The sequence below is a fragment of the Balaenoptera acutorostrata genome, chromosome 17 (assembly GCF_949987535.1).
Source record: "Balaenoptera acutorostrata chromosome 17, mBalAcu1.1, whole genome shotgun sequence".
Lineage (NCBI taxonomy): Eukaryota > Metazoa > Chordata > Mammalia > Artiodactyla > Balaenopteridae > Balaenoptera > Balaenoptera acutorostrata.
Window position 1 is genome coordinate 36,598,207 of NC_080080.1, and position 23,426 is coordinate 36,621,632.

The 23,426-nt window shown below is 35.2% G+C and overlaps 1 protein-coding gene across 1 annotated transcript in view; it reads left to right on the forward strand.

The window, feature by feature from the left end:
- The window catches only part of RNF19A (ring finger protein 19A, RBR E3 ubiquitin protein ligase), a 64,790-nt gene that overhangs the window by 23,471 nt on the left and 17,893 nt on the right, over window positions 1-23,426 (forward strand). Inside the window, exons 2-3 of the mRNA XM_028164300.2 lie at window positions 10,007-10,772; window positions 21,254-21,462. Coding sequence (XP_028020101.2) covers window positions 10,099-10,772; window positions 21,254-21,462 — 883 coding nt within the window. The 5' untranslated portion in view covers window positions 10,007-10,098. The remainder of the gene's footprint in view (window positions 1-10,006; window positions 10,773-21,253; window positions 21,463-23,426) is intronic.

Sequence of the window (23,426 nt, forward strand, 5' to 3'; positions counted from 1 at the left end):
AAATTGGAACAAAACAGTTCGGTAGTTTATTTCAAGAACATATTTTGGAAGTCCATACCACCTAGGTAGCAAGAAATTCATACACCAAGACGTAGCCTACCAAATTAGGTCAGAGGTAGGTAGAAAGGAGATCATTATTCAATAATTGGTGTTGAGATAACTAGCTAGCCATTTAGAAGAACTCAAATTTTGATCTCTACTTAGTCCTAACATGAAAATAAGTTGAAATGGATGAAACATGTAAGCAATAAACAAACAAAGCATAGAAGTACCAGAAAGAAACATGAGCAAATTTTAAAAATATAATCTTGGAGTGAGCAAGATGTTCCAAGACAGATATAGAATCCAAAGGTCATAAAGAGAAAGATATGTGAATTTGAACACACACACACACAAAATTTTAAATTCCTACATTGGAAAATTGCCATACAGTTTTTTTCTAAATTTATTTGACACATAATAACAAAGTTCCTTTACATAAAAGGCCTTATACCAACAGCAGGATGTGAACATGTGGTTAGTTCACAGAAAATGAAATGTGACTTGGAAACATTTGAGAACCACATATAATACCAAATATATAGTCATTAAAATTTTTTCTTTATTCCTCATCTTCTCTCAACCTCTCAACATAAGTATATATGGCTGAAAAAGTTTAATGGCCTGTTATGCTTTTGTAATATAAAATAGTATTTTAGTAGCATCTAAAATAGAAAGTCTCATTTCTTTATGTTCTTTATTCTCACTTGACTATGAGATAGCTCAGGCTTCACTAGTGACCAGAATTAATTATCAATAGAAACTGTGCTGGGAATCTCTGTACCTATTCCCTCCTCACTTCAAACAAACAAAAACAACTTTATATTTAGTCCTCTTTCCGTTCTCTTCAACAGTGCTATTAAGTGTTTTTGCATTCTACTTTTATTACATTCATGTTTTAGAGGTGCTGAACATCTGGGTGTCAGACGTCAGTAAAAGAAATTGAAATCAGAAACCGTAGGTACTCTTTGCTCTTATACTTAGCATTTATCAACACAAAATTATTGGATTTTCTCCGTCTTTCTACCTTTGCGAGAAGTAACAGAAGAAACCTAATTTTAGCTGAATAACAGAGGCAAAAACAGATATTCAAGAGTATAATGGGATTTTCTCTTGGTAAATTAATTTCTTTATTGTCTGTAAACTTTATTTTGCCTAGCTTTCTATCTCCAAAATACCCTTTCATGAGTCTTAAATCACACAGGCATGTGGGTGGTTAGTAGATGCTACTAAAACGTTTGTAGTTAGGAGATGTTTATTGGTTGAATATTTTAAATCTGTAATTCTTGATGTTGTATAATGTCAAGATATTCAACATGTCTTATTTATCCTGTAGCACAAGGGTCCCCAACACCCCCAACCCACGGACCACTGCCGTGGCAGCACAGCAGGAGGTGAGTGGCAGGTGAGCAAGTGAACCTTCATCTGTATTTACAACCGCTCCCCATCGCTTGCACTACCGCCTGAGCTCCACCTCCTGTCAGGTCAGTGGCGACATTAGATTCCCATAGGAGCACACACCCTACTTTGAGCTGCGCATTCGAGGGATCTAGGTTGTGCGCTCCTTATGAGAATCTAGTGCCTGATGATCTGAGGTGGAGCTGAGAATGTGATGCTAGCGCTGGGGAGCGGCTGCAAATACAGGTTATCGTTAGCAGAGAGGTTTGACTGCACAGAGACCATAATAAATCAATTGCTTGCAGACTCATATCAAAACCCTATCAGTGAGTGGCAAGTGAAAACAAGCTCAGGGCTCCCACTGATTCTGCATTATGGTGAGTTGTATAATTATTTCATTATATATTACAATGTAATAATAATAGAAATAAAGTGCACAATAAATGTAATGCACTTGAATCATCCCGAAACCGTTTCCCCACCCCCGTCCATGGAAAAATTGTCTTCCACGAAACCAATCCCTGGTGCCAAAAAGCTTGGGGACCGCTGCTGTAGCACTTGTGGGGTAAAGATTCTTTTCACCGTTTAAAAAGCTGGATGTGGTAAGGTTGTATCACTTAAAGAGAATCTTACAGCAATAACAAGCCAAAAGCAAAGATATAAACAGAATCCTCAGTTCCTCACTTCCACTTATGTGTGTTCTGCATCATAATTTATTTATCGAGTGTTTATTAGGCACCTACAATAAGTTACAAGTTGTATTAGGTACTAGAGATACAAAGCTTGTCTTACATTTCACTTCAGCTAACATTTAGCATAGTGCCAGGTTTTAGCACGTGCCAATTTCACTTTCTTCTCATAACATCTATTTGAAGTAAGTGGTATCATCCATATTTTGTAGTGGAGATCACAGACTCAGGAACGGACATAATCTGAGATTTTATAACTAACAGTGGCTGACCAGGTCTTGACTCCCAAATTCTCTACTTTATACATCCAGACTGGGTGTTTTTTATTTGCCCTTCCAGATCCACTCCTCATCCTTCCTTGACTTTCTCTGTGCCCCAGAGGAGGTTGACCTAGTCTAAGGACTGCCTCACTTGGGCTCCTTTGTTGGTTTCTCGTTGGATTTAGCCAGTGTGAGGCATTGGTGGATATTGGAGATCCAGAGAAGAGAGAAGCTGGGTATTTATTCTTCCAGTTGCCATTGGACAGCTCTCTCCCTGCTCCTTATTTCAGAAGGCTGGCAGTGGTTTCCTGAGTACTTTGCCATCCCTATTGGTTCCTTTAACCCTACCCACACCTTTGTAAATGAGCCCTTCAGTTATCTCTTTGAAACTGCTTTGTTTTTTTGCTAGGACCCTGACTGATACATACAGCTTTTCAAACATGGGCTACTATTTGTATGGATTTGAGCTTTCTAACTGTTTTTATCTATCCTGTGTTTATAAGTTGAGCATTTAAAATCTGCAACACATTTTCACGTCATACAATATTGTAATTGTTTATTAGGTGCTTCACCTGGAATGGTCAACGTCCATAATTTTTACAAAGAATAAAAAATAGCGTGCTGCCAAATTAGATGTATTTTTTGATGCGTCAGTATGAAGTTATCAGCACTTCTACTACATCTTTGGTCCATAAAGCTTTGACACGTGGTAGAAATACCTTTGTTGTGGGCTATTCCTATTTCTTAATTCCTCACATGTTCCTCAAGAGGTACAAAAAAGTTAGAATCAAAGAGATCTTGACTTTAAAGAGGTATAAACACTGTGGGCTAGAGAAGGTTAGGTAAGCAGGTTCAGGTCTTTGTCCTTCATACCAATCTCAGGTGGTAGTCTTCAATTTAAGTACATAAAAAGGTCAGGAGGTGGGGCTCCTTTGCCAGCGATAAAAACTAATTTTTCAACCAGTTTCTTCAGGGGGATGAAAGTGTGTAGCAGCAGTTGGCAGAGAGTCTTCGTTACTTGCTGGAGTTGTGCTAGACTGGGAAAGAGGGGAAAAGAGAGCCATTTCTCATATTTTAATTAGCAAGTGATTGGAATTTCTTGTGACATTGGTGTTGAGAATTGCCTCCTATATGATTTTAGATACTTGGTTGAAAATACATAATATGGGGTCTACTTGTATTTTACTCTCCTTTTCTGTTTCACTAAGCTCTTCTAGCATCTGCAATTACAGATCTATACTTTTATTTAGAGGGGAAAGGTATACCCACTAAGCCAACAGCCATAACATCATGGAGGCCAACCTCAGTTATCTTTTTCCCCCACTGCTTTTCTTCATGTTATCGATGTGTTGTACTTCGACAAATCCTTGTGATAGTAAATCAGTTTAAAGACTATCCAAAGTTGGGGATTATTAAGAGTTGTATATATTTCAAATTATATCATTAAGTACATTTACTGCCTCTCATCATCTCTTCCTGCTCTGAAATGATATAAACTACTCTAGGTTTTTAATACATAATTTATTTTGCATTTGATCCAGTAGACCTCATATTTGTCTTTGTAAATTTGGTGTGAACTAATTGGACGTTTTAAAAAGTAGAGCATGGGGCTTCCCTGGTGGCGCAGTGGTTGAGAATCTGCCTGCCAATGCAGGGGACACGGGTTCCAGCCCTGGTCTGGGAAGATCCCACATGCCGCAGAGCAACTGGGCCCGTGAGCCACAATTACTGAGCCTGCGCGTCTGGAGCCTGTGCTCCGCAACAAGAGAGGCCGCGATAGTGAGAGGCCCGCGCACCGCGATGAAGAGTGGCCCCCGCTCGCCACAACTAGAGAAAGCCCTCGCACAGAAACGAAGACCCAACACAGCCATAAATAAATAAATAAATAAAAATTTAAAAAACACAACACTGAGCTTTCCTACAATCTACACTTCCCTGTACGTGACACTCCACAACATTTAAAAAAAAAAGAAAAGTAGAGCATGTATATGCCTAGGAGGCATGACAGTGAAATAACAAGATTTTTTCTTGTGCTTATGAAATAGTAGCATCACTTCAGTGACATTGTGTCATTTTAAGAAATACTCATTTGGTATTTATTCACAGTGTCTTTGTTCATGACACCATCTTGGCTGTGTGTGGTATTAAAGAAATCACAAATATTCAAGTTCTACATTGAAAACCTTATTAAAACATTGACGGTAATCAGGGCAGAAAAACAAGTGAACACAGTAAAAATTTCTTATCTGAGTTATAAAATGTGAGTACAGTTTAGTTAGGAGGAGAGAAAAGGGAGTGGCATTTCAGACGGGGGAATGGCTTGAATAAGGCATGGAATTGAGGGATAGTTAAGACCAGCCCTAGATGATATGTAAAATATAATTGTCTTTTGTTTTCTGAGACAATTTTTGATATACTGATAGTGACTGGAGTTGTTTCATGAAGGCAACTGCAGACAGATGATGGTACTGAGGCCGAGATATCAGAAGACCTGAATTTGACCCTAAACCCTGTTATTTCCTAACTGTGCAATATTTACCCTCTCTGCACTTCAGTTTTCTCATGTATCAAATAAGGATAATAATACCCATTCCATAGGGCAATGAAGTTTAAATCAAAAGTGCTTTAAAAGCACTTTAAAACTCTACTGTGTAGTGGTATTATTATATACAACGTATTTTCCCTTCTTTTTCCAACCAGCAACCCAGCTTTTTGTTTTAGAACTCAAATAATATTTTTGTCTTAATGGTGTGTGCATTTCTGAGACAGAACATAACAATAGTACTGACAGATTGATACAGTTGATAGTTTACTTTAAAAAGTTGAGTTCAAAAAGAATACTATATTAAATGATGCAAATAATAGATTTTTATTTTTCATTGGAGAATAAAATCAGCTTTTTCTAAAAATAAGTTTCTAAATCATTGAAAGTTTTTTTTTTTATAATTTCACACATTTTTGTCATCTGTTCAAATTGGCAGAATTTCTGTAGTGCTTTTTTTGTTTTTTTGGTGGTTAAGGGTATAGTCTCAGAAATCCAAGTTAGTTTACTAATTTCTAAATGTTTATGCAAATAAACAGTTTGATTAAAAACTCTTTGTTATGGGTGAACCATATAATCTTAATTTCATATACCACTAAAATAATTAGGTTTAGTTCTTTACTTAATACTCTGAATCTCTGATTTCCCATCTGCAAAGTTAAAGTAAACTTTATATGGCTAAAGCTTGTATATTGTAAATCACTGAGAGGAGGGGAAGGAGGGACGAATATGTCCACACTTTGGGGTGTTGGGGTGAAATATTGACTATATCTTTTTTTTTTTTTTTAATTACTGAACCTCAACACGCTTCATTTTATTTTATTTTTTTTAATTTTATTTATTTATTTTTTTTAATTTTTGGCTGCGTTGGGTCTTCATTGCTGTGCATGGGCTTTCTCTAGTTGCGGCGAGCGGGGGCCACTCTTAGTTGCAGTGCATGGGCTTCTCACTGAGGTGGCTTCTCTTGTTGTGGAGCATGGGCTCTAGGTGCACGGGCTTCAGTAGTTGTGGCGCACAGGCTTAGTTACTCTGCAGCATGTGGGATCTTCCTGGACCAGGGCTCGAACCGGTGTCCCCTGCATTGGCAGGCGGACTCTCAACCACTGCGCTACCGGGGAAGCCCTGACTATATCTTTTGAATCTGCTGTTATGCAGGGCCTCTTATTAATCTTGTAGGTGGCTTGCAAGATGGCTTCCTTTCTTTTTAAGATGAATTCTGTAATAGCCTATAGTTTGTCATAATGTCTGAAAGACTCCCTCTAAATCTGGTGAAAATGGGCTCAGCTGTTTTCAAGAGTTGTAGTAACAGAGACAAATTTAATGTATATAAGTTTATAACTATTGGTTTTGTGATATATATTTCTTCTCCAGACATATCGCATTGAGTATAGAGACCCATGTCTATCTTGTTTGTGGTGGTAACCTCAGGGTTTAGCACATGCTAGGCTTAGACTTTAACTCTGAAATTAAGCCAAAGTCCCCTTGATTGAGGCATTCCCAATACTGTTGAGTCACATGCTTTTAGACACCTTTCGTGGATTTTTTCTACAGGATAGTCATTAATTTATGTGGTTTTTTTTTTAATGTCTCTCTTATCTCTATACATAGGTTTTTAAGTACTACCTCACTATAGCCCCATAGGCTGAAAATGACTATAAACTGAGGTTGTTTTTTTCTTTTTAATGGCACTTTTATTTTTAGTGCCTAAACTAATGAAAAACAAGGAGCCTTGTTTTGGAGGCCAAGCCTATAGAATTCTGTTTTTAAGTGAAAGTGTTTAGCAGACTCTCTTTAAAATTAGTGGTTCTTGACCAGCGTGTGCAACTAAATTACTGAGGAACATTTTCAAAATATACAAGTTCTGGACCACATCCTACCCAGCTACCCAGCTTTAGAGTGGAATATGTTTTTTGTTGTCGTTTGTGGGGTTCAATTAGCTGTTTTTTTAAAAAACTGTATGCAATAGATGCTCATGATACAATTGTAAACTATGCAGAAAGCAGAAAGTGAATACTAAAGATTATTCTCCCCAAGGTAGCCATTGTTAATGGTTTAACATTTTTCCAGAAATTGTGTAGGTACATGTAAACCTCTGTGGGTGCGTTTTTTTCCACAAATGGGTTCATACTATACATACTATTTTGCAGTTATTATTGTTCACTCAGTATTATGTAGCGAGATCTTTTCCGTATCATTACACGTAAATTGTGGTTGGTTCCTTTATTTTTACCAGTTCCCTGTGGGACACAAGTTATTTCCAGGTTTTGTGTGGGGCTTGTTTGCCTTGTTTTGTTTTGTTTGCTTCTATCAGCTAGGCTGCAGTGAGTTTCCTTGCACAATATTTCTTTGCACACTTGTGTCATATTTTCTGAAGGATAAATTTTACATGTAGGATTGCTGGTCAAAGAACAGTTCCATTTTGAAGTTTGATAGATAGTGCCAAATGGTTCCCCAGAGTTGTGCCGATATGCAGTCCTCCCAACAATATGTGAGATGCTTCTTTCAATACACGTTCACCAACCCTTTCGACCTTTGTCAGTCTAATGTGTACAAAGATGGTGTATCTGATGTTTGAATTTTCATTTCTTTAGTGTTGTTGAACACTGTTTCCTATCTTCCTAATTTTTGTAATTCTTTTTCTCCAAACTTCCTCCTTATATCCTTGCTCATTTTACTACTAGGTTGTACATCTCTTTCTTACTAATGTGTAAAAGCTGTTTGTATACTAAGGAAATTTGTTCATTGTTATACATGTTTTACTAATTTATCACGTCATCCTACTTTATAGTATTTTTTACCATATAAAAATATTAAATTTTTTAGTATTCAAATTTGTTTCTTTTCCTTTGATGCCTATTTGTTTATTTGCATTATGTTTTAGAAAGGCTTCCTAAGTGGGATGACCGTATGTTCTAGTTTGCCCCTGTTATCCTAGTTTAAATATTAATAGCATCTCCATTCACTCTTACTAGGTTCTTTTTTGGATAATTAATTATATGGGTATCAAATTTCTAAAAGTGTGTTTTGAAAAATTCTCCAGCTGATATTCATTAAATACCACTGGTTTAATGTTTTAAATGATAAATTCTTAGGACAGAATCCCCAAGATAGATTCCCTCTACAGTTCTGTTCATTGATACATATATTGAACCCTGGAGTACAAAAAGCATTTTGAGATGCAAGAGAATATAATAACTATAAAGAAGAAAATATGCAGAAAATTTTAGTTCATTTACCATCACACTCTATATTTCCCTCAGAATTAAGGGAATATGCTGCAGATGATGGGGAAATATAAACTGATAGACATGAGTAAAGTTTGCCTGAGTGACATATGTGTGGATATCACCTCAGGGAGCTTGTTTTTTTTTTTTTTTGACCTTTAATCGTGGTATAACAGTCACCAAGAAAAATGCATTAATCATGAGTCTGTGGGTCAGTGATTTATCACAAAGTGAACATACCTTTGTAACCACTATACATGTGCCTCTTCCTTTGTGCCTCTCCTCAAAAGGTAGCTACAGTACTGACTTATAACAACATAGATTAGCTCTGCCTGTTTTTGAACTTTATTTAAATGGAATTATACAGTACACGCCCTTTTATGAGAGATTCATTCTTGTTTTATGAGTAACAGTATTTTGTTCATTTTCATTGCTTTCTGGTATACCAGAATATACCAGAATGTGGAATGAGTATACCACAACTTGTTTATCCATTCTACCGTTGATGGAAATATGGGTTGTGACCAGTGTTTGGGCTTATTATAACTAGTGTTGCTGTGAATGTTGTTATGTAGATGTTTTGGTGCATGTATGCATTCATTTCTCGTGTATTCATATCTAGGAGTATAAATTGGGTAATAGAGTATCCATGTGTCCAAATTTGGTAGCTACTGTTAAACAGTTTTCCAAAGTAGTTTTCCAAACTCCTACCAGCAGTCCACATCTTTGCTAACATTTGGAAATGTCAGTTGGAATTTTAGCCATTTTGTTGGGTGTGTAGTGGTCTCTCAGTGTGGCTTTAATGTGTACAACAAATGATGTTGAGCACTTTTTCATATTCTTTTGTGAAGTGCCTGTTATGTCCCTCACCCACTTTTCTATTATATTGTCTGCTTTGTCTTATTGACGTCTAAGTATTCTTTCCATATTCTGGATACTGGTCCTTTATTAGTTTTATGTGGCAAATGTCTTCTTCCACTCCCTTAATACTGTCTCTTCATTTTATCGTAGTCCAATTTAACAATCTTTCATTTTATGGTAAGTCCTTTAATATGTTTTGTTTAAGAAATCTTTTCGTTGAAATATTCTCTTCTATCAACTCCTAGAAGTGTTATGATTTTACTTTTCACATTTAGATCTATGAACCATCAATTGATTTTTATGCAGGGGGTTAGCTATAGGTTAAGTTCCTTTTCTCTTCTCAGATGGTAACCAGTAAAACAGTACTATGTTGTTTTTGTTTTGTTTTTGACGAGGCCATTGCTAATGCTCAGCAGTGTCACTTTTGGCAACAAGTCAAGTGTCCGTGTGTGTATGTGGGACTTTTTTCCTGGACTGTGTTCTGTTCCACTGGTCTTTGTATCCATCTTTGTGATGTACCACACTGTCTTCCTAATTACTGTAACTTTATAATGAGTCATTATATCTGGCAGTGTAAGAGCATCCCCCGGCCCCCCCACCACACACACACTTTGTTCTTCACGATTGTGTAAGCTCTACTTAGCCATTTGTATTTGCATGTCCATTTTATTGTCAATTTTTTTTAAACTCCTAAAGGCAGTGGGAATCATTGAGGTTTGAGTGTGATAAAAATCAAAAGTTTTGTACAAGATTTTAAGAATAAGGTCAGCTCAAATCTAGACTCTTAAGATTAAGTAATATCTTTGTTATATCAGCATTGGTTTTATATTCTCTTGTAGACTACTCAATAAACTGGCCTTATTTAAAAAAATCAAAACCAAAAACTAATGGTTAAAGAACATACTTGTTTGAAGTTTCATAGAGAGTTTGTAAGTTTATTAAGAAACATGCAATTAAATAATCTTGGTGTTTTTGTTTTCTTTTGTTTTTCAGAACATCTGTGATAAGTCTACCATAAATTGAACTCTTTCAAGAATTCTCTGAAGGAACCAAATAGGATTTTCTTACATCATGACTTAATCTGAATGCAAGAACAAGAAACAGGTTTTATCTCTAAATATAATGAAGGGCTGTGTGTAAACACAGACCCTGACTCAATTCTAATGAGCATTTTAGACATGAGTTTACATCGGCAAATGGGTTCAGATCGAGATCTTCAGTCTTCTGCTTCATCTGTGAGTTTGCCTTCGGTCAAAAAGGCACCCAAAAAAAGAAGAATTTCAATAGGCTCTCTGTTTCGGAGGAAAAAGGATAACAAACGTAAATCAAGGGAGCTAAATGGCGGGGTGGATGGAATTGCGAGTATTGAAAGTATACATTCTGAAATGTGTACTGATAAGAACTCCATTTTCTCTACAAATACCTCCTCTGACAATGGATTAACTTCTATCAGCAAACAAGTTGGAGACTTTATAGAGTGCCCCTTGTGCCTTTTACGGCATTCTAAAGACAGATTTCCTGAGATAATGACTTGTCATCATAGATCTTGTGTGGATTGCTTACGACAATACCTAAGGATAGAAATTTCTGAAAGTAGGGTTAATATCAGTTGCCCAGAATGTACTGAACGGTTTAATCCCCACGATATTCGCTTGATATTAAGTGATGATGTCTTGATGGAAAAATATGAAGAATTTATGCTTAGACGGTGGCTCGTTGCAGATCCTGATTGTAGGTGGTGTCCAGCTCCAGACTGTGGGTAAGAAGATTTTGTTTGATTTTTCTTGAGTTAATTTTTTTCTCTGTGGATAAAATAAGAATTTGCTGACTGTTACGCAAAAGAAAAATCTTAACATGCCAGGTAATTCATTCAGTAGACAAAAATATGTTGAGTATGTACCATGTGTCAGGGACAATGTTAGATATTAAAGGCAGGAATCTTATCTTACTCATTTTTATATTGTCTTTGCATCATATATTCACTTAAGACTGTTTTCAGAAGAAAAGGATGAGATGGTAGAGTGCAGGGTCTAGTCCTATTGATTTTCCCCATCCATTTGGAGAATTTTTATTTTGTTATAATAGATGAAATGATCAGGCATTTTGTTTGTTTGCTTTTGGTGGGGGAGTCACGTGTATAAACTTAAATGACCCTTTTGAAAGGCACCTTAATCCGTGCCACAGTATGATGTGTTCATGTGTTGATGTGTTCTTGAGACACAAGATCTAGAGGTTATGTAATACTTCATTTGCCTCAAGTTTTTGAATTACAAATACCATTTTCCCAATATTTAAAGTAAAATAATTTTGCTTGTATATTTGGTTATTATGTTAACAGCAGCTCCTGTTAATAGAGTATTTACCATGTATGGTTGTCAGAACTAGAAAAAAATAGTCATATGCTTTTCACGAATAAGGAAAGCCATAAACCCTGGATGAGTTTAGCATACCATTAGTAAGCCAGAGATTATAAATAAGAGTTTGGGAAAACCCAGAACTTCCAAGATTATCTGGGTATAATCAGAGACAAGGCTGAAATGTGAGTTTAATTTATCAAATGACAATTTCAGGACTCTGTCTGATCAAATCCATTATTAAAAACTTATTGAGCAGCAAATTTTCAGATTGTATTTAGTCTATGAATTCCATAATCTTAAATGAGAAAGGTAATAGTATGTTTCTAGCCTGTGCAAATTCCACCAGTTTTCCCAGGTATCACTAGCACTTGACTGTCCACCAGAGATTTCTGTGAAACATAAAGCATTAAAAATATTAGATTATCTAATTATTTAACATTTTATGAATTCATTAGTTGTGTGAAGGACTCGGAGGTACTGTTCAGTATCACATTTGTATTATGATCTCCTATACTGCAGGATGCTTGTACTGTAACATAAATTAAAAAATAATATCTTAAAGATACTATCTAAACTGGGCTAAGGTTGGCTGTGCTTCCAGGTGTATGGTAGAAGCAAACTCTGGACCTGTGAAGGGTTAAATTCTCAAGAAAAAGATGGGAAGAAAATAGGGATAATGAACAGTGCCTTTAAATAATTTGAACTAGAGAAGAAGAGCTTAGGTACGATTGTATCACTCTTGATCCCGTGGACCCCTGCAGAATATTTTCACTAGGGCAGGTGTGCACATTCATTAGAGTAGATTTCAAGTTGATTACAAATTTTAGGTTTAAAAAAAAAAAGCCTTTTGCAAGTCATTATAGCAAGTATCCCTATAGCAAGAGTTCAAACAGAAGTATTTTGCATTTCATCTGGACAAAGTGTGATTTTCTAACTGTCTTTCATGGAACCCCTGGATAAGAGGTGTTTCACAAGTTCCTTTAAGCATTTAATAGCTTTAAAAGAAAATGTGTGAAAATGATGGAACAAATTAAAAGGAGGCTTTCGTGTCAGAACCTGTGACCAGGAGAGACTGAGAGAGTAAATCCAGGAGCACAAGCTTTCTGGTCACTAAATAGGTATGTTCTCTTGTGCTGGGTTGATGGATCATGTCATCATAGTGGACAATATCAACACTATCAAGCTAATAGAACACAATAGATAGGGCTGACATAGATTCTCACTTGTATAAGAACTTGATTTGGGGACTTCCCTGGTGGCGCAGTGGTTAAGAATCGCCTGCCAACGCAGGCAACACGGGTTCAATCCCTGGCCCAGGGAGATCCCACAGGCCGCGGAGCAACTAAGCCCGTGCGCCACAACTACTGAGCCTGCGCTCTAGAGCCCGCGTGCCACAGCTGCTGAAGCCTGTGCGCCTAGAGCCCGTGCTCTGCAACAAAGAGAAGCCACCCCAATGAGAAGCCCACGCACTGCAACGAAGAGTAGCCCCCGCTCGCCACAACTAGAGAAAAGCCCTCATGCAGCAAAGAAGACCCAGTGCAGCCAAAAATAAATAAATTTATTAAAAAAACAGAAAAAGAACTTGATTTGGGGGGAAGAATGCCAAACCAACTGGGAAAGGATTGATTATTCACCATATAGAATTGTGAAAATTAGCTATTTGAGGGGAAAAAATTAGATTGTCACCACATATAAAAAATTAAAACAAAATCAAAACAGATTACAGAGGTAAGTTATATAAATAAAAGGAAAAAATTAAACTAAAAGAAAATATAGATTGATTAGCTCACTTACTGCTATATTATTTAGTAAAATTGAACACACATTTACCCTGTAACTTAGAAGATCCACTCCTAGTTAAATGCCTCAGAGAAACTCTTTACTTGTGTGCCAGGAGACATCTAGTTAAAAGACATGTTTAAGAATGTTCATAATAGCAAAGAAACGAACAAAAAAGTTCATTAACAGTAAAATGGATAAATGCATTTAGTTTCATGGTTACCTCTTGTGAGGAAGAAGAAGGGATGTGAACTTCAAAGGGGCAATCAAGGAACTTCTAAAGCCACAGATAAACAAGGTAACCATAGGTTCTGGTTTGCCCAAGATAGTTCCAATTCATGCTTATTGTACTGGTGTAAATTTTAATAGCATTACCTTTCTTTTTCAGGTGTTCCAGTCAGGTTGTGAATTATATGATCACCCTACTGATACTGTTCTTAACTTGTGTGGTAGATTCAGGGGGTATTCATTTTATTATTCTTTATAAATCCTTTGGTATATATGACATTTCTCAGTAAATTTAAATTTTTTTCATAATCTCATACTCTTAGGTATTTTGCACATTTTCTTCTAATTGAGACATCATTGTTAAAAAATAATATGGCTTAGGTATTCTAAGTATTTTGGAGAGGAAGACATGAATGTTAACTCAAGTATAAAATAATCTTAAAATAATAGAAACACCTACTTTAATAGATTCCTTTATTATGAAAACCACTTGTTATATAAGTTTAACAGAGAATTAGTCTTGATTAATTTGGCTATAAATTAATTTTTGGTTTTGGTGGTTGTTAGTAGTCTTACGCACAAAGGACAAAGAAAACATGTCACAGACATTAATTACTTTATGTATTTTCATTTGTATTCAATTTATGCTGGCTCACTAGATTAGTTAGAGCATATTTTATATGCTTGATTACGTTATAGGTTTTATGGTTGTGTTACGTGGAAAAGATCACCCTGTGACAAAATTTATACATATGCTTTGAAAACATAGAATACTGCATAAGACCTCATTACAAATTACAATTGTACTTAGCATGAGCGTGGACAGACCTGATTTTGAGTCTCTATCCTATCATGTTTTAAGGATTGAGAAGCTTTTTAATGTTATTGCTAGCATAATTCCTAGCACACAGTAAGCTTTTTATAGTTCTTATTTATCATTCCTCACCTCCATTTCTGAAGTTTTGTTTTTATTTTTTTATTTATTTATTTTTTTAAAAAATTTATTTATTATTTATTTATGGCTGTGTTGGGTCTTCGTTTCTGTGCGAGGGCTTTCTCTAGTTGCAGCAAGCGGGGGCCACTCTTCATTGCGGTGCGCGGGCCTCTCACTATTGCGGCCTCTCTTGTTGCGGAGCACAGGCTCCAGACGCGCAGGCTCAGTAGTTGTGGCTCACGGGCCTAGTTGCTCCGCGGCATGTGGGATCCTCCCAGACCAGGGCTCGAACCCGTGTCCCCTGCATTGGCAGGCGGATTCTCAACCACTGCACCACCAGGGAAGCCCTGTTTTTATTTTTTTAAATCAGACAGTTCTTCAAATATTTACTGCACCCATGTGCCAGGTACTGGGGATTTTTAATAACTAACAAAAGATGAAAATCTCTGCCCTCTTGGAACTTATTAAAATCTTTGGATTCACAGAGAGAAATTTCTTATTTAAACTCCATTTATTACTGAAATATGGCACAGGGGATACTGGTAAATATCTGTTTGACAGTTATTCATAGCAATGCATAGCCAGTAGTACATACTAGGACCACAGGCATGCGTGTAGTATTTTAATCCCTTTCATTGTACAACACACTTGAAAGACTTTTTTCCAGAAATGCTAAATGTGAAATTATGTTTTCCTCTTGCTTTTGATACTTACCAAAATGACCATTTTCTGTATCTGACACCAATTTTACTTAAACATGTAGTTTAACACACTGAGAAATATTGCCCTTAGCTCAGAGTAGAAAGAAAACCTGACCTGGTTTCTATTTGAGACTTCTGAGGGTTTCTGACCTAATAGTCTTTCCACTCTTCTGAGGGCCAGGGCAGATTAAGCTTGTTTAAAGGACAGTATGTATTTCTGAAAACCCCTCTTGCGAAGGGGTCTAGGAGGCCAAACCTGTGAGCTGTGATTTAACCAGTGTGAAGTTATCTGGACTGCTTCTAGAACATGCCAGTCTATACAGGTTCAGAGAAAAATCTGGCCATGGCTGAGGAAAAGAATTACAGTGAGGGACATGTAGGAGGGGAAGCATAAGACCTGTCTTGGATAAAAATATCTATTACCTCTGCCTAGGAGGCTTAGTTTGTACATTGTCTAGGCAGATAGCAAAAAACTGGCATTTTGGTTTCTGTCATCACTTGTTTCAGTTGGCTAAGACTACCCTTCTATTAGCACACATTATCCATGTCATCTCATGTGAGTGCTTCTGACTTTACTGGGGAGCTTTGAATATGCAGGAGCATTTATTATACTAGAATATAGTTAATGATTTAATGTCTGTGAGCCCCTCAAGAGTAAAAATAAAAATAAAAAAGTATTTTTTCTTTATAACCACAGGTTAACCGCATGCTCAATAAAGAGTTGCTGAATGAACAAATTGAATATATGCCATTAATGTAAATCATATGTCTTAGGAACAGTTAACAAACCATTTTTAAGCAATGTGCTCAACTATAATCAGGTTTGTTAAGCTTTGAGCTGATTTACTGACATTTAAATGGCTCTAAATAATAACTTACTCTGGTGGGAGATGCTGTTCATAATGGATACTGTTCGTAATGGAGTGGCACCATAGGCTTAGGAACTAAGGAACATGTATTTTTAGAATTTTATTCTATCTATAAGACTCTCATTCCCATCCTCCAAAGAAGGGTTTTAGCCATAACTTGCCTGTCTTTTGACATGCTGGAAATGCTTTTGTAGGTTAACCTTTTAGAACAGAGAACAGGTCCAACTTTGATTTTTCTCCCAAGGAAACAAGTACATGTGTCTGAGAAAACAAGAACCGAGTTGATACATAAGACACAGGAGACATATCAGCTTTCTCTGACTAATTAGCTAAAGAAGTTAGGTTTAGATATGCATCCCAAATGGCCTAACACCCCACCCTGAAATTAGACAGACTTCTGCAAATAATCTGGGCGGTTCTCTACAACCGTAGATCTCCCCTCCCCTACAGCATGTACTGGAAAGCAGAACAGAAAGCATCCTCTCTAGGAAAGCAGATCCTGAAAGGGGGAACCAGGAGATGAGCCTCGCTTTGTCTAGACCGTCTCTCAAATATATTAATTAAGTCACTCCTTTTCCACGGAATAATAGTAACTTCTTGCTAATGGAATCATGAGCCTATTGATTTGAATATAAAACTTGACTTTTCCCCTTAACTGGATCAAGTAATTTTGGTATTTCTGATTATATTTTCTTTGTTCTTTAAAGGTTGTGTTAAAGCTTTGTGCTTTGGGGGAAAAGTTATCTTGGACCCCTGGATAATCTTTCTTTTCTTTTTTCTCATTTTTTAATTAAAAATTTTATTGAGACTATTATATCTTTCTTAGGATTCCATTTCATGTTTGGTATAGTTTGTTCTTCTTACTTGTTCCTTAATGAGGAATTTGCTCTAGGCAGAGTATACGACCCTAGTTGGTATTCCTACCTCCTCAATGCTAATTTGTGGAACTCTAGTACTGTGAAACACTCCCAGGAAATAGATGTCATGGTCAAATAAATTTGGAAAATAATGTTTACTATATATGTACATTATTGGTACGTTAAAAATTATTTTAGCAAATCCTATAGTAAAAACACAAACAAAAAAGTAATTTTGCTTAGCATGTCCCTAACTTGACCACTGAGTTCTTTCTTAGTATGTTTCACCTATTAACAATCCAACAAATAGAAAATCTTTCTGGAAAAACTGCCCTGTTTCAGTCCCTTTCTGTCTTTCCCACTTTCTTCCTATCCCTCCACTGCTGCTAAGTAGGAAGGTTTAAACATTTCAAGTAACTAGAGATCTTCAGCTGAAAAATAGAAACAGAAAGTAAGACCTGAGTTAAATAAGGGATCATAGAAGGAAATGGAACTATCTTCTGAACCAAGATTTGTGTACAGTTTAAGCCACAGATGTTTAGTTAGTTAACTAGTATTATTCAGTTATTTCTGTGACCACCTGCTGAGCCTGTTATTTTCTCAAATAATACCTAATGCATTAGAGCATTGAAATTTTTCTTTAAAGCAAATATTTTGTATTTAATTTAGTTTTACCATTTGCTTCCATTATAATTTGAGAGCTGTTCTCCAGTGGAAAATAAGTTTGGTTCCCACACAATGAAAATCATCTTCAAGAGTCCTGACATTCTGTTTTCAAAATATGTGAATGCTAGGTACATTAAATTGCTCGATATATTATATAATAGAATGTGCTTAACACAGTTACTAGGATTGAATGTGTATGAAAACAGAACACTTACATAGTAAACTCTCAATAATTGTTAGAATGAGAAAAAAGTTCTAGACAAAATACCCTAACTTTTATAGTTATCAAAATTCACAGTCATGAAAATATTTGGTTAGTATTGTTAAAGATAATCCTGTTTTTCTTTGGAATTTGCTTAGATTGAATGGGACTTAAATGTTTAGCTCTGGGGTAGGACATCTTAGCTTTTCTATATAAAAAAATACTGCAGAGTAGCATAAAACAAGTTTGATGTACTTTATCTCTAACATTTGAGTACATATGATGTGCTGTAAACTAATTCTCTCTTTTCCTTTCCCCCACCTCTCTCTCCTCTCTCTTTCTCTCTCCTCTCTTTCTCTCCCTCCCTCCCTACACACACACACACACACACACACACACACACACACACACACACACACGGTAATTACACTGCATATTTTAAAAATTCTAAATAGATATCTATAAGCAGTCATTTTCAACAAGCTTAAGTCTCTAGACTCAAAGCTTTAAGTAACTTTCATCTTAAAGCAGTTTATAAAGCTCTTTGGAAATTTGATTATTGAGAAGAAAATATGAGTCCTCAGTTATTTCGCCATAACCCTTCATGTTTTTATGGATATTTTGCCAGATTTTGGAACTTGTGAAATTTTGAAATGGCAAAATTGACATACTGCTTTTAATTCTTCTTGTCAAGATGTGAAGAATTCCCTAAAAGGGCTTTTTCTTGAAAGGCTATCTCTAGATAGCCTAAATCACTAACTAGAAATTAAGTCAGTTCTTAAAAGTTTTGCTTAGTGATATGCTAGTACACTGAACAGCCTCTACAAAGGTTAGAATTATGATATAGCCCAATTTCTGCTAATCTACCTCATATATTTTTATAAATATTTGTTTTCTCAGAAAGGATATTTTCTTCCTAGATTTATCTAGTTAAAGCAATCTCGATGTTCATATTTACTGTAAATCTGTTTCCCTATTTAATTATTTGAAAGTTCTTAAGCTTGTGTCTAAATTTGGCTTTCACAATCATCACTAAGAATTACTGCATTTTATTCTTGCAGCACGGTGTACATTTATACTTCAGTTGTCCAGTAAGATTTCACCATATAAAGCAGTAAGATTTTTACTTTGTTATGTCTAGAAAGGCTATCGTTGTTTATTTTAAAATGAATATTCAGATATTAATATTCAGTTTAAATGACATACATTATTTACATAGATGTAGAAATGATAATGGTCATTAATCGAGCATAAATGCAGAGGTACTAGAAATGTCATTGAAGCAGTCATTTGCTTATTTGGCCTTCTAAAGGTCAAGGCCAAAGCTGAAGCTGTTTTGGGCTGAATACTGAGGCTAAGCCAAACTTTAGTGAATCCCTATTTTATGTTTGGGAAAACTTAGTTGTAGGGAGATTGTGTAACTTACATAAAATTATACAGGTAATAAGTGGTCGGAGTGGAGTTTGGTAGTCTAAACTTTTCTTCTGCTTTTATAAATTGTGACTGGCTTAAAAAAATAGTTGGTCTTAACATAGTCCCCTACACACACACGGGTTTCCCCATTCTGTCTCTTGCCCTTTTTTCAAGAAGAAGTAGGATAGAGAAGAGGTTTAGAAGAGAATGCCATTTCCTTTTCACTGAAATTACTACTATTATAAAGACTGCTTTAGATTATAACTCGGGAGAAAATAAAGAGTCTTTCAAGAATTGTTTTCTTTTTATTGAGACTGCAATTAATTAGCTGTCAGGGAAATGGAACTTTCCTAGATTACCCTGTGTTGATTTAAGTTGCCTTTAATTCAGTCGTGTTTGAACACATTTATGATAGACAATGGTAATTGGAAAATGGCCTATCAAAAATAAATTGGCATTTCATATGTAAAATTTAAGTTTAAAGGGTGAGAAACTAAGGAAGCAAGAGGTACAAAATTGGAGAAACTTCCTTACTCCTAACATTTTGCATAATTTAATAGATTATCTTGAAATTCAATAAAAATCTCTGTTACAACTATTATTTAAATTTTATTCCAGTAAGAAGAGGAGCCCTGAAAAACTCCCCTAAATTTCTAGGCAAAATGTTTGATATTTACAAAAGCCTCTTATGCATAGATGACTTGTTTGTTTCTCTTTCAAACACTAGACTTTTTTAATTGAAAGTTTTATTGAGATGATTGTAGATTTATGTGTAGTTGTAAGAAATAATACAGAGATATTCTGTATATCCTTCAAACAGTTTTCCTCAGTGGTACCATTTTGCAAGGCTATAAAGCAATATCACAACTAGGATATCGATATTGATACCATCTGCCTGTCTTATTCAGACTTCCCCAGTTTTACTTGTACTTATTTTTGTGTGTGTATTTAGTTATATACCATTTTATCACCTGTAGGTTTGTGTATCCATATCCACCACCATAGTCAAGGTACTGAACAATTCCATCACAACAAATATCCCTCATATTGCTCTTTTTAAATAGATCCACCTCGCTCCTGCCTGCTCCTGGACCCCACCCCATTCCTAACTGCTGGCCACCACTGATCTGTTTTCCATTTCTAAAATTTGTCATTTCGAAAATGTTATATAAATAGAATCATAAAGTATGTAACTTTTTGAGACTTTTTTCACTCAGCATAATACCCCAGAGATTCATCCAAGTTCTTAAGTGTATCAATAGTTCCTTTTTGTTGTTGAGTAGTATCCCATGGTATATATGCATCATAATTTGTTTAACCATTCACCTGTTGAAGAAGGACATCTGGGCTGTTTCCAGTTTTGGGGCTATTACAAATAAAGCTGCTGTAAACATTTGTATACAGGCTTTTGTGTGAACATAAGTTTTCATTTCTCTGGGATAAATGTCTAAGAGTGCCCAGAATTTATTTTAAGTCAGAAATTCTTAAAGTGCCAAAAATATTAACTCAGAAAATAGATAATTAGTCACAAATCTGCTGTTCTCAGTCTTTTATCTGAAGCAAAATAACAAATTTCCTGATGGAGAAATTAAAGTTTGTGTACCTTTTATTAGGAGATTGGCACCAAAGACAACTTCTGCCATGCATCTTAAAAACAAAAATATGAGAATTTATGCATAAATACAAGATATTCACAAAATGTATGAATTGGCCTCATTTGCCATTAACTGATAGGTATAACTGATCCATAGTCATTATAATTTTAAATAGGTAATTTTTTTATCTTTCTGATTTTAGCATTAACAAGTAGTTGTAAAAATTAGAAATATGTAACTATATAAAGAAGAAAAAACCCTAATACCAGGGAAACTACTGTTAAGACTTTTGGTATATTTCTTTTTAGTCTTTTCTATGTGCATATAATACTAACTTAATAGAATTTTAGGACTAGGCTATATATACAGTTTGGTGTCCTAGTTAAAAGTTGAAAGTTAAAAGTTGAAAATTAAACTTTAATAATTTTTTTAGGCATTTATATGTCTTCATTTGTGAACTGTTTATTTTTTCCCCATTTTTATATTGATGAGATAGATAGTTTTAGGGTTTATGACTGTTAGCTCATGCATAAATAGAAAACTTTTTCAGGAATAGCATTTCAATTGGATAGTATTTTTACTTAATGAGTATCTCTTACTTTACATCACATTTTAAATCTTTTTTCTTGTTCTTTAAAGGTATGCTGTGATAGCATTTGGATGTGCTAGCTGTCCAAAATTAACTTGTGGGCGAGAAGGCTGTGGAACAGAGTTTTGCTACCACTGTAAACAGATTTGGCACCCCAATCAGACCTGTGATGCTGCTCGACAGGAGAGAGCCCAGAGTTTACGTCTGAGAACTATACGTTCTTCTTCCATTAGTTATAGTCAAGAGTCTGGAGCAGCAGGTATTTACATCTAACTTCTTCTAGTAAATATTTGACACATATAGAACACCAGTTATTTTAATTTAAAAATGCAATATTCAGTCCCTGTGTCCTTTCAGTTTTCAAAAGTGTTTTACGTGTTAGCATTTCTGTCCCAGAAGCACTCATTCTTTCTGTAGAGGAAAGTGGTATTGAGTTGGAAAGATTTTATTGTCCAAAAAAAAAGGAAGAAAGGAAGTGTCAGTGATGATTTCTATAACTGATAGCTGAAGATGGTCTGAAACTGATGTTTATAAAGGTGTTTTATGCAAAGCTTAGCAACTATTTTTAAAAAAATATAATTTTGAATATATTACCCTTAGAGATTATTTCTCATTGTATAAATATCACCCAGTTACAAATTTAAAACAGTATTTATTTTTGGAATCCTTTTCATTTACATGTTTTGTGAAATACAATTTTTATTTACAGATATTACCAATTCCAGGATCAGGGATTCAGAATCATACCTTAGTGAGGAGTACACTAAGAACTTTGTGTCTTTGGCTAGGAATTTAAAAATTACTTGGAGATCTATACATGAGCAAACATATACATCTCATAAATCTTAAAAAATTTTTAAAAAGTCTGACCATCTTAATGTTCTTTGAATAAAAATTCAAAAAAACTAATATTTCACATTCATAGAATTTTCACTGTTTATTGGAACTTCAGTCATTTTTAGAAAAATATTAACTTTTTTCATTGATTATAAAAGGAAAAAACTTGGAAAATACACAAATTTATCAAGAAAATAATTTACATTCCTACCAGCAGTGTATTAAAATAGTCATGTACTTTATGCTACTAGAAAAGAAAAGTCTTAATATTTAAAGTTGAATTTAAAATTAAATAAACTTTAAATTCAACACTTAATATTTTATACAATGGACATGGATTTTCTTGCTTGTTCACTGATTGACTTGTTTTATTTCCTTTCCTAAAGATTTGGGGTAGAACTCCAAAGGTATTAATAATAATCTGTAGGTATTGGTTCAGAAGCAATTCAGAGAGGACCTGAGTATACCTAAACTGTCCTCTGTAGAGTCAGCTATAGCTATTAAGTGGTCCCCTTGGAAATGATATCCCTCTTCTCTAAGTAGGGATGGATATTTATCGCTTACAGGACACACAGACATATAGAGTAGGAGAATGGACTCTGGAATCATCGTCTGGATTCGAATTCCAGCTTCTTCACTTATTCTCTGTGTGTCCCTGAGCAAGTTACTTGCCTCATCTATAAGATAAAGATACTAATAATACTTAAGTCCATAAGGTTGAAACATTTCCTGGCTCATAGTAAGAGCTCTGGCTATATGAGATAGGGAAACTTAGAGAAACCACAGTCCCCTGCTAGAGATTTGCATATATCTGAGCCATCATTAAAGAAAAAAAGAAAAAGAAAAGAAATGACTAAGAGATGACTTTTGTTATTAATTTTAAAGTAAACATCATGATTTAGTCATCCCAATGAATGTTGGTCTTCCTCATAGTCTTCGTGGGAGATTTTATGTTTATTTAGCAGTGCTATCCTGGAATGCCTTACTGGTCATAACCCTTATACATTCACTTAAAATTATCCCTTTAATGTGAGTTTGATTTCTGGGGATAACCAGAGGTTCCTTTGCAACAAAGTTTAACACCTAGAGTAACATACCAAGTTCAATCACTGGTTTGGTGTGGATCCAGAGTAAGATGTGCTTATATGATCATGAGTGTGACTTTTTATATATATAAAGTAGCTTTGAAAGTAATTATGAAAGAAAAACTTCCAAATGATTTGAGTTAAATAGTAGCATTGTTGGAATAGCCTCCCTCCCAAGGTGATTATTTTAAAAAATAAACTTCATTTGGAATTTTTCCATGTTGATTTAAAAATCTCATCTCATTGTTCTGAAAATATAAGGTACAAGCATTTTCACCTACAGTGTTCCAAAAATCAAAGC